This window comes from Priapulus caudatus, unplaced genomic scaffold, assembly GCF_000485595.1.
Source record: "Priapulus caudatus unplaced genomic scaffold, Priapulus_caudatus-5.0.1 Scaffold486, whole genome shotgun sequence".
NCBI lineage: Eukaryota > Metazoa > Priapulida > Priapulimorpha > Priapulimorphida > Priapulidae > Priapulus > Priapulus caudatus.
Genome location: NW_014577547.1, coordinates 23,011 through 35,598, shown reverse-complemented (window position 1 = coordinate 35,598; position 12,588 = coordinate 23,011). Strand labels below are relative to the sequence as shown.

The 12,588-nt window shown below is 46.6% G+C and overlaps 2 protein-coding genes across 3 annotated transcripts in view; one reads left to right on the top strand and one right to left on the bottom strand.

The window, feature by feature from the left end:
• Positions 1–1,284: 1,284 nt before the first annotated feature.
• Positions 1,285–5,551, bottom strand: LOC106810916 (delta-sarcoglycan-like). 2 transcript variants are annotated; one of them, XM_014814391.1, is made up of 2 exons: positions 5,509–5,551; positions 1,285–3,142 (listed from the first exon to the last, which is right to left on the bottom strand). In XM_014814391.1, the coding sequence occupies exon 2, from the start codon at positions 3,092–3,094 to the stop codon at positions 2,222–2,224; it is 873 nt and encodes a 290-aa protein (XP_014669877.1). In that variant the 5' UTR covers positions 3,095–3,142; positions 5,509–5,551; the 3' UTR covers positions 1,285–2,221. The 2 variants fall into 2 exon arrangements, with proteins under 2 accessions (XP_014669877.1, XP_014669878.1); XM_014814392.1 differs by lacking the exon at positions 5,509–5,551 and adding an exon at positions 5,229–5,267.
• Positions 5,552–9,875: 4,324 nt separating this feature from the next.
• LOC106810913 overlaps positions 9,876–12,588 on the top strand; it is a 9,100-nt gene continuing 6,387 nt past the window's right edge. The window contains exons 1-3 of the mRNA XM_014814387.1: positions 9,876–9,895; positions 10,361–10,507; positions 10,832–10,869. Coding sequence (XP_014669873.1) covers positions 9,876–9,895; positions 10,361–10,507; positions 10,832–10,869 — 205 coding nt within the window. The remainder of the gene's footprint in view (positions 9,896–10,360; positions 10,508–10,831; positions 10,870–12,588) is intronic.

Below are 12,588 nucleotides of genomic sequence, written 5' to 3'. Positions count from 1 at the left end.
TGCTCTATCACTAGCTTTCATTGTTCTATCACTAGCTTCCGTTGCTCTATCACTAGCTTCTATCGCTTTATCACTACCTTCCGTTGCTCCATCACTAGGGCTTCCATCACTCTATCAATAGCTTCCATCTTTCTATCACTAGCTTCCATCGCTATATCACTAGAGCTTCCATCGCTCTATCACTAACTTCTATCGCTTTATCACTACCTTCCGTTGCTCCATCACTAGGGCTTCCATCACTCTATCACTACCTTCCATCACTCTATCACTAGCTTCCGTTGCTCCATCGCTAGAGATGGCCGGCGGAGATGGCGGCGGCAAACACACACGCACACACATACTTGACCTGACGTCAGTGGCAACGCGCTATGATTAGCGAGCTCTCTATGTCGACCCCATACACTCCGTCTACATCAGCCCTTGAACCGCGCACTCGACGATACAGCATCGCCAAGTTATTGATGCCACGTGTGTGTATATATATATATGTGTGTGCGTTGTCGTGTATATAGACTCCTGATATAATGTGTGTCCGCGCGAGCACGCGTAAGTGCGCGAGAGGGCAATTCCGCTGCTACCGTACACGCGCGCACGCGCTACGAACATCACACGTACAGCTCTTCTACACAGTGAAGACACCGTAATGTGTCTCGTTCGCATTCCCACGAGATCAGCGAAATGTTGATGACACGCGAGCGACAAACCACTAAAACACTTGGCAGCTCGTACTCGTTACTCTCGCTGCTGACCACAGAACTGCTGGTCACTTCAGAGCGGTCGCCGCGCCGATAGCTTTGGCATTGATCGGGCATATCGATCACGACCGGAGGCTGGAATTAGCCGGGTACGTAATCTCGTGCTCGTACACGCGAGGCTAATGCGTTTAGTAAGTCGCGTTGCGTCGGCTTAATGCGGGCAGTTATGAAGTAGGAGTTAGTGATCTTTGCATTAAGATGTCTAGAATAATATGCGCAGAGGTGGCGATCGCGCTATAGTGATGTGGGCGGAGAGTCGGAGACGATCGGTAAGTCGGTCAGATTAGCAGCATTGCGAAAAAATACAAGAGTAGGAGATGTGACAGTGAGAGCATAAACAATAGAAGCGTGTGAGAGAGGGAGATCATGAATGAGAGAAGCGCGTGAGAGAGAGAGAGAGACAGAGGGAAACATGCATGTGTCATGTTAGTGTCTGAACGCTGTTCAGCATGCTTCTGTACATTGGCAGAGAATACCTAAGTTTCGCTGCGTGCGGTAGAATGGAAATGACAGTAGTACGTAAGAAATGTGAATGCTAATCACAAGTGGATACATTTATTTAAAAGAGCAAATGTTCATATCACCAACCCTTCGTCACCTTCATCCAAAAGCTATGGTTAATAACCTGAGGCAGTTGCTGTGACGCATCAACGTGACAACGCAGTAGTATCAAGAGCAGATAATACACATGTGTATTATCTGCTCTTGGTAGTATCCATGAATGTTCCGAGGTGTGACCGACTCAGATGCATGCCTGCTAACGAATTATTACCAGACAGACCAGCGTTTAGCTGGGAAATTCACAGACGCTACCAATAAATTCATCTAAAACACATGTTCAAGCTAGTTGGTATGTCAGATAATTAGTGAGTGAACATATCTATTTTGCAACATTATTTTATAGAGTTTCCTACGTACAAATATTTTAAAATACTTGATATGGATTCCGTGCAGCATAGCAGCTGCTATGTGTGTCGAGTCACTATTTACAACTTGACTTACTAAATATCATCTTACACATATTATATTACAACAAGCAGATGTTTGGGAGCAAGAAGTAATGACAGAGAAACACAAACATTTTGTGCGTGCCTGCTAGCGTGCGCGTGTGGTGCGCGTGCATGCGTGCGTGTGTGTGTGTGTGTGTGTGTGTGTGCGCGCGTGTGTGTGTGTGTCTGTTTGCATCTGTGTGTAAATAGATATAAACTGACATGCTAATGGAAAAACGAAGACAACTAAGCCTAGAATCCCTCATATTATTGCTGGATTTTCTTCATCAGTTGCTGAAGCCAACCAGTTGAACGCACTTCCTAGTTATCATCACCAGCAGGCGCCTTTTCAGTTGTCATGGTTACGCGTACTGGCTGATATTTTGTACAGTTATCGTCGTTACACGCGCTAACAGTCACCGCCACTACATCCACGGTCTTCGTCGATGAAACCAGAGCGGCCTACGCAGCCCGCCCTCACTGGCAGATGTCTCGACTTGCTCTGCAGTTGACGTTGGGCGCGGCCAGGAACAAGCGTCCGCTCTGACAAACGCACACCTGAAATACGTCGTCGCCGGACCGGCCGCCGCCGGACCGCGTCGCCGCGGGCAGGCCGGTCAGTTCGACGTCGTTTGCGTCCAGCGTCACCTTCCTGCCCTTGAGCCGGATGTCGCCGGCGGCCGACACGTCGACGTTGCCGCTGGCCGAGTGCACGTTGACCCCGGCCGGAGCCTCAAGGCTCACGTGACCCATCGGCGCCTCGCAGCGCAGTTCGTCGCCGTCCCCCGCGCTCACGAGCGGCGTCTGCACGGCGTCGGCGAACGCCGAGCCCTGCAGGCCGGCGACGCGCAGCCGCCGCGGCCCGATGTACATCTCGTGCTCGTTGACGTAGAAGTACGGCCGATCGTCGCCGCTGCCGCCGCGAACCTCGAAGTGCTGGCAGAAGAGCTGCGCCATGCGGTCGCCGACGACGAGCCGCGTCGTCACGCGGCCCGCGCCGTCGCGCGCGCTCACCGTCACGTTGCGCGCCGAGTCGACGCGCAGCGCGTCGTCGTCGCGCGAGCGCACGCCCGCCGCGTGCACGGGACCCGAGAACTCAGCGTCGCCATCGACGATCACGCCGGCGTCGCTCACGCGCAGCCGGCCGAGGCCACCGACGTGGAAGTCGACGGTCTTCATGATCCAGGCGGTGAGCGCCAGGTTGACGATGATGAGGACGAGCAGAAGCAGCACGCAGCCGTAGAGGCAGCGCTTGCGCCAGCCGTAGACGCCCGTCGCGTAGTACGCCTTCGCCGGGTCGGCAGCGTCGCTAGCTTCGCTGCCGGGACCCTTCACCTCGCCGCGACCCATCGCTCACTGGTGCTGACCCCTGGCGGCCACGACGGGATGATCGTTCGTCTGCAGGAGAAATGAGGTGGCGAGTTAGGACGTGTGGGCGTGTGCCAGTGGGAGAGAGAGAGAGCGAGAGAGAATGCAGAAGAGAGAGAGAGAGGAGAGAGAGAGAGAGAGAAGAGAGAGGAGAGAAGAGAGAGAGAGAGAGAACAGAGAGAGGAGAGAGAGAGAGAGAGAGAGGAGAGAGAGAGAGAGAGAGAGAGAGAAGAGAGAAGAAGAGCAGAGAGAGACTAGAGAGAGAAGAGAAGAGAGAGGAGAGAGAGAGAGGAGAGAGAGAGATGAAAGGAGAGAGAGAAGACGAGAGAGAGAGAGAGAGGAGAGCCAGAGAGGAGAGAGAGAGAGAAGAGAGAGAGGGAGAGACGAGAGAGAGAGAGAGAGAGAGAGAGAGAGAGAGAGAAGAGAGAGAGAGAGAGAGAGAGAGAGTGAGAGAGTAGAAGAGAGCAAGAGAGAGAGATCGAGAGAGAGAGAATAAGAAGAAGAAGAAGATAGAGAGCGAGAGAGAAGAGGACGAGAGAGAGAGAGAGAGAGAGAGAGAGAGAGAGAGAGAGAGAGAGAGAGAGAGAGGGAGGAGAAGGAGAGAGGAGGAAGAGAGAGAGGAGAGAGAGAGAGAGAGAGAGAGTGCGAGGGAGAGAGAGGAGCGGGGAGGGAGGGGCCAGGGAGGGAGGGAGGGGAGAAAAGCAGAGAGGGAAGGAAGAGAGAGAGAGAGAGGGACGGGAGAGCAGAGAGCGGAGAGAGAGAGCGAGAGCGAAGAGAGAGAAAGGAGAGGAGGAGGGAGACGAGATGCGCAAGGAGAGAGCAGAAGAAAGAGTAGAAGAGAGAGAGGAGAGAGAGAGAGAGAGAGAGAGAGAGAGAGGAGAGAGAGAGAAGAGAAGAGAGAGAAGATGAGAGAGAGAGAGAGAGATGAGAGAGGGAGGAGGGAGGAGGAAGGGAGGGAGAGAGTGAGATGAGAGAGAGAGAGAGCAAGAGAGAGAAGAGAGAGACAGAGACCAAGGAGACAGAAGACAGAGACAGAGAGAGAACAGAGACAGAGACAGAGACAGAGACAGAGACAGAGAACAGAGACAAGAGACGAGAGACAGCAGTACAGAGACAAGACAGAGACAGAGACAGAGACAGAGACAGAGACAGACAGACAGAAGACAGAGACAGAGACAGAGAGAGAGAGAGGAGGGAGACGCTGATTAATATTTTCAAGCCTTAATTGAATCATTAGTATCAATTAGCATGGCCACATATAGGCTCTATTGGGCAGCTCAATACAATTTCTAAAAACACCAGTAACCACCTACACACTACCACAGTGCTCAAAATATAAATTCTCGTTCAAATCTGTCACATAACATGGAACGCACGCCACGCACGCACGTTGGTGCACTTCACGCCGCTACGCAGGCACTTGGACCGCGTTTAAATAAATAAATGAAATGATGGTAATAAATAAACTTGTCAGTACTCGACTACTAGAGTTGTGTTTTTTTTTTCTACCCTAACCAGCACGCAGTACCAGCAATAGGTCTTAAATGTTTGATATAACTCACTTAAAACACTCGTCCAAGTATCCAACGCTGCACAATAAGCCCGCAGCGCCGCATTGTGCATGCTACAGATACACAGTAGGTTAGAATGTTCCTAACTGTGTATCTGTGCATGCACAATGGCGTGCGGGCTATGTGTTTGCAGCGTGTAATTGGACGGTGTTGAATGAAGTTATATCAAACATTAAGACTATGCTGTACTAGGTACTGTAGGGTGTACTATATATTTACTGACAAGTTGTATTTATTAACATCATTTTATTATTGAAACGGTCCCAAGTGGCCTGATGCTACGCACACACGGCGACGCACCGTGGATAATATAGCTAACACCAACAGGCCCGAGTATCTCGTAACATCGTGCTGAACCAGGTGACCGGCCCCAAGTTGATTCGTCTTGAGCTTACGCGGCCCGTGACCTAATGCAACGTCTATATAAAACTTTCCCATAATTGATATTGTGCCACACCGGCATTAAGTGTAAAACGGTGATAATTAACATAGCGGAGACAGCCAGAATCATCATTCGAAAATGCGGGCAGCCTCAATCGACGTACGCTATGCTAGATTTTCTAAAATAGCCGTGCATTTTCCATTATAAATGCTTAGGCCATGTGAAAACAAAGTGTTCTATTCCATTACCGCGACACATGGCCCACACATGCATACCACACACAGTCACAACACAGACACCACGTAAGGCTGCTGGGTACGAAAATTAGCCACGTGGTAACTAGAATTAGGCAAAGTGTTCGCGCGTGTAAGAGAGCACAGCAGCCTGTGCGGCGGGATAATTTATGCAGGGCACGCGCTCGATTAATGCGCGGCGAAGCATACAGAACTGCTCACAGGGATCCGTTAGCCTCGGCGCCTTGCAACGGTAAGGCGAGGTCAGCCCCGTAGTCGTGCTTGATGGTCACGCGCGATCGCGGCTAGTACCCGTCCCTCCTCTTACACACCGCTAACACGGGTAGCCGAGTGTCGGGAATGTAGCAGCGTTGACACGTCATACCTAACAGGCTCGATTGCCGGCAGGGATGGAACACGACACGCGGTTGAGACGATCCTCGTGTCGCTCTCACGGGGCTCGCGCGCGACGGGACGTAACAGTCACGAATAATCATGCGGAGGTCGACGGCGCGCCACCGAGTAGCGGCCAAAGAATTGCGAGTGATTCGCGTCACATGGCAACCGGAATCGAGACCCGTAAGCGGCGCGTCGGGCGTGCGAACGCCCCCGCTGGAGCACGGCCGTGGATTGATTGGAAATCAGCTGGCGAGCCGGCGCGCGGGGGACGTGCTGCTGTATTAATGTTTAGACGGTCGGGCGACAGCGATCGATGTGCTGCCGTTCAGCATCGGCGAAAGCGCCACACGCCAGATGATCGTCAGCTTCGCTCACCCACGGACGCGACACAGGTGATTCTTTTACCGGGAAGGCAGGATTCGCCTGAGAGCGATCGTGTTGTTAAAAAGCAGTAAATTACGTTTAGTACAAAATCGGGCCCGAGCTTGGATTAGTCGAATATTCTCAGCAGCTGCGAGAATCTCCTGCTTGCAAGGGTTTTTACGTGTTGGTGAATGCATAAACGTCGCGCTAATCAGCGATAGACGAGTGCCTCTTTACAGTCCACATATTCTGTTGTTAGAACAATCCAAAGCACGTCTCGTCCGGAGAAGAATCTCCAGTTATGTCGCCGACATAACCCTTACATATCAATCACGTGTTCTCCTTGTTCTGACTCCGCCCGTCCTCACACTCCTGCGTCGATCGTGCACCGAATTATTGCTTTTGCAGGTAAGTTGGATAGTCGCTCACCCGCGTGTTAATCAAGGACATAAAATATATTTAGAAACAATTGATAAAATCTTCGAATATAATTTGATTGCTGTTCTTGCGGCCCCCATAAACTCTAGTTTCTGCAACTAAAGCTTAACGGCCAGAGCCTTTAAAGATAAGATTATTACTTCCGCCAGGGCGTGGCGGAGGTTAATGTCACCGGCGTGCCATTGTGTGTGTGTCACTGATCTCTATAAATAATATTCATAAGAGTATCATAAACGTAACTCGTAATTGATACTCTATATCTCTAGTACTACAATCAGTACTAGTATGGTATAAAATACTATGATAGAAATACGATAAAGTAGGTATACAATACTAGTATGGTACTCTAAAGTACTCTACTAATAAATCATAATTATATTATAGGATCAAGTGTGTGTGTGTGTTACCATGCACGTTCAGTTCACTTCCGCTAGGGTGCGCTGGCTGTAACCTTACAAACACCAACCACAAGGCTAAGGGGCCAAGCGTACACAGCTCCCACCTGCACGCTTCGCCACTAATCGGATCCAATTAATTATTAATTGTAATTAATGTAATTAATTTTTCACTTAATTAGATTAATTAATTAATCAAATACTTTAACGGATTGAGAGAATTTCAGGGGACTGCCTTGCGGCGGTCTGTGGCTCCTCCGAGTGCTCAGTTTAGACATCGATTATGTTCTGAAACGACTCTGGCGCTCAGCCAACTACACGTTGAAGCCACGAACAATCGGTGTCAGTCGCCTCGCATTGCTATTATCCGATACCGACTATGGAATATGCGGCATAATACACATGCTATTATTTATTAAAATAGACTGTATAAAACTTTACGTTTTTCCTCAAGAAATAATTTTGAAAGATCGGTCGACTTTTCCCTCACAAACCCATGAAGTTTCTATTCAACAAACTTTATGAAATGATCGTATATATATATTATATATATACGCGCTCGCCACGATATATATAAGTGGGCAATATATACTATATGTGTTGTGTGTCTGTGTGGTGGTGTGTTGTGTGTGTGTGTGTCGGTGTCGGTGTGGTGTGGTGTGTTGTGTGTGTGTGTGTGTGTGTGTGTGTGTGTGTGTGTGTGTGTGTGTGTGTGTGTGTGTGTGTGTGTGTGTGTGTGTGTGTGTGTGTGTGTGTGTGTGTGTGTGTGTGTGTGTGTGTGTGTGTGTGTGTGTGTGTGTGTGTGTGTATTCGTGCGTGCGTGCGTGCGCGCGCGCGTGTGTGTGTAAAATACCCATGTATTCCAAAAGGTGTCGCCACTAGTTCATTGATCTAAAGCATTTAACCAACTATACAATATACACGCGTAAACTGTCATGAATATGTTAATTCTCAGCTTATATTACATATTAATATGTATTCATAAAGCTTTAAAGTGATTACATCACCGTAAATAGTACAAATTAAAAAAAAATCCACTTTTTCACAAAATATAAGTAATTCTGTTCACTTTTTATGATTAAATTGCTGCATTATACTTCCAATTTTACTATATTGTTCGATGTGAATCATACACTCGTGACTCATACATAGCCCATAGCAAACAATTAATGTCAGGAACATAATATCAAATCGTCTAGGTTTTTTGGATTTTTAACTAGTTGAGAAACAATCTTATCAGGTAAGAACTTGACGATACGTTTAGTCCCGTTAGTTCTTACTTTTAATGTAAAAAAATGGCAACAAAATTTTTACAAATTCTACCATAGAAAATTCGTGTGTGTTTAAAAAGAAGTGAGAAGAACCGGTCTCTGTTTTCGTTAGAAATGAAATAGACACTTAAACTTGCCGCCTACTGGATATGGACTGCCAGAATAATCGCTGTAATTTATACAATATAGGCACCTACAGGAGTGGCACGTGAGATACAAATAGTTTTAAACCCGAATCCCTGCTAAAAGACATTCAGCTGGCAGTTATTAAATGCCATTGAACCTAACTATTACAACGGGCGATATAAACACTGAACACATCTATATGACCTATATTGTAGCGCCGTTGTTGACCTTCTTGGGAACACCGAAACGAAAACCCGATCTGTGGATATGGTAATGGTTGTTTAGCATACGAGTGCGTCAAGAAACTTATAATTATTTCCTTGCGTAGTGATGATACATGTCTTTTCTGTTTGAGTGCCCATATATATGCAATAGCCTTCAACAAAAAGCAGTTGAATTCATAGAAACACGAATATATTGCTTTCCATTAACTTTAACTGTCAAATTTTATCACGAGCCATTTACATTTTAACCTGTGTAATAGTGTGTATTATTGCCGCGAAAGTTTAGTGCAAGAAAAGCCAAACAAACTTGTCAGCGACCGTGCTCTGAAAGCTAAAGCTAATAACGCACGTGTACAAATTCTATGACTGCGTGACGCGCAACTTCCGAGGTTGCTAAAATCCACCGTCAGATGTCACTGAAAGTTCATATAGAATCAGTGTTGTGTATGGTACTGCGACTGGCGATAAATCTAATGAACTGTAGTTTATTGAACCGCAAATGATGAGGGAACAGGATCAGGAACACTGAAAAAATATGATGTTGGATGCTGGTAAGCAAAAAATCCTGACTAATTGCCAACTAACAGCTGACTGTGAGAAGGTGTCTCATTATACGATGCAAAGAGATGCTAGATTCCTTGCCTCTATAGTTTTAAATGAAGCACACGTCTTGTAGTTAGTCGAGCGTGAACTTCTCTAAGCCATGATCCTCGCCGGATAGGATCTCTCAATATAGAAACCGTTTTGACGATATCTTGGGAAAATCGTTAAAAATATCTATTCTTAGTAGTTTTTTTGGAATAACGTCAGTTATTTCTTTAAATAGCTGTTAATTACCCCTGTACATTTTTAGCTTTGAGAAACCCCAGGATTAGCGATCCATGTCTAGGATTGTGATAAGGCAAATACTGTCATAATGTTAACGACGCGTTTTTCACGATTTAGGTTTTAGTAAGAATTACTAAATATAACTCGCAATGTAACCAAGACATAACTATGACGCAATTACAGTCTATGACAGGGGAGAACATGTCACGGGGTCCGAATGATAGTGTCGATGAAGTGTTTAGGACTGAAATTTTCCTAAAGTCGGAATTTGTCTTCATAAGGGGTTAGGATAACGGCTAGGGCATTTCAGACTTTCTACTAGCCATCGAGCTGGAAATTGGATAGAGCCCCTAGAACTGTCCACGTAAATCGTAAATCGATATCTAAGTTATTTGTTGAAGAATGAAACGTCTTTGTGCTTAATTGTGCAAGTCATCGAGAAGACTTCGATGAAACGGGATCACAATGCTTAAACAAATAGACTGTTGGACATGGTGATGGAGTATATTTAATCGCGCTCATTTCGATGTTGAATGAGTGATAAGCGGCTAAGGTACACGTATCGTATGACACCGTGAGACGTAAACGCGCATGTAGCATCGAATATATGCGCACAAGTTGGGGAACATCACAACAATAAACAGTTTTCTTCTACTGTTTGTCTTCCCCAATTAAACAATTGTTCGGCACAGTTTATTCGCACCCAACTTGTCTTTAGATACCGATTGATTAGATTGCCGCTTTGTTCTTTGTAGAGGGGAACAGTGCTCACCTGCCAGATGTTGCATGCACGGTGCAACGAAACCCTAGAACCCTAACAAATACATAACTATATATACGTAAATTTCGACTACTCGCAGGAAGTCGGTATAGTCATAGCTGCTTATTGTGGTCTCGGCGGAACATATATTCGGTAAGACGATGCCATCGCAGCACGGCACCGCACAAAAGCTGCCGCGAATGATACTGAAGTGGTGGGTGTCGCTGCTACGTGATCCTGCGACCATCGGCATCACAGGACGGCGGCTTCCCACCTGCCTGCAGAGATTCCCGCGTTCTTCGCGGGAGGAATTAAGACGGCTCGCAACGAGCTGCGACAGCTCACAGCCGCAGCTACAGCGCGACCAAAGCTCCACGATATAGTTGAGATATGGAGTGGAGAACAGTGAGTATACTCTACGAGTGGCTGCGCACATGTGCAACTGTCAGATACATAAACCGCAAACATAATCAGCGCTAACGGAATTATCGGGTAAAATATTTTCATTCGAAAACAATAAAATAAAATTAAGAATAACACGATATTAAGCATTAAAGATGGGAGATAAGCACTTCAATTATTCATTGCGTAGATTCGCTTAAACATTACTAGAACGAAATTATCCAGGAAAAAAAGTTGGTTACATTTGCTTAATTTTAGAGTGTTTTATTTGCTACGAATTTAATCTGACGGTGGCTATAGTTCCGTTCACATGTATCATTTGTGCAGGACATGGTTGGATGTACTGACCGCGCTCACTGGACGAAGTAATTTACTTACTTCATGGAGCTACTAATTAAGAAGCCAATAAATTAGCCAGGTTATCAATACCTCATGAATAGTAGCTGCACTGCGCGTGTGCCAGTGCGGGTGAGTACGCGAGTATAACTCATAGAGTATAACTCACAGAGTGTCATCATCTGTGTGTATACGTACCACAAGTCGACCGCCTTCAAGTTAGAGTCATCTTCTTGTTGGCTTTGTCAAACATGGTTTGTAAAACCCAAATTGAAGACGGGCAAATTCTTTGAAAAAGAAAGCCAGATGCCGCTTCCATGGAGATGGTATGACTGCATAAGCGGGCAGTGCAGCAATTACTCTAGTCGTGTGCATGGCGGTCATATACGTCCTCTAGATGTAACTAATTCATCGTAGGTAATATCATCATGGAAGCTTCTCCAGTCAATTAAACGACCGACCTCACCTCAATATAGTAAGGTCATAATGATGTTCTTACGTGTACGTACTGTATATAGTTGTTACTATTAAACAGAATACTCACATTTACAAGTAACTATAATTAACTATCTAACTAACGACAATTCCACACACACGCGAGCGCGTACGCATGCATGCACACATGCACGCACGCGCGCATGTACAAATGCTAGACATAGGCGCTCGTGCATGCACGTGCGCTCTGACAGTGCACGTAGGAGTTACCCTGAACATTTCGTATAATATTTCTATCAAAATTCCAATTCGTTACACCACAGAGCCTGCGCGATATGATTGCCTATAAGACAGAATAATTACGAACGTAGTGACGTAATTACTGCCCCACGTTCCCATAATTGCGATTAGCAATAATGGTGAATAAGAAATCGCTGACTATATGCTCGATACATTTATTGTTCTTGTTGTACACGGTCCATAGAGTCGATACCCGCATACATCCGCCACAGATAACAATGCCAACAAATGACTAGATTAGAAATCACGTTTCAACACAATCACACTATCTCACATTTTTCACATCTATGCAAGGTGCTTGCACTTATTTCTGGGTTAGACCCTAACAGCTATATAGAAAAGTTTCGATTATACATTGTGTCTATATGTGCGTGAATGCGTGGGTGTGTGGATGTGTGCGGTGGGTGTCTTGGGGTACGTGCGAAGTGGGGCGCGTGCGCTCATGTGTACCAGCCGATGATTGATATATGGTGCTAATCTAGAAATTAGCCGTGATGAGCTTTCTTTCGTTTCCTGTCGTTGTCATTGATTTAATTACCATTGAAGCGGAATCATGTAGAATGATGGGTAAACACACCTACACACGCGCGCGCCCACATACATACACAAACGCACGCACGCACGCCCACATACACACATACACACATACACACATACACACACGAACGCACGCACGCACGCCTACACACATACACACATACACACACGCACGCATGCACGCCCACACACATACACACATACACACACGAACGCACGCACGCACGCCTACACACATACACACATACACACACGCACGCATGCACGCCCACACACATACACACATACACACACGAACGCACGCACGCCCACACACATACACACATACACACACGCACGCATGCACGCCCACACACATACACACATACACACACGAACGCACGCACGCCCACACACATACACACATACACACACGCACGCATGCACGCCCACACACATACACACATACACACACGAACGCACGCACGCCCACACAC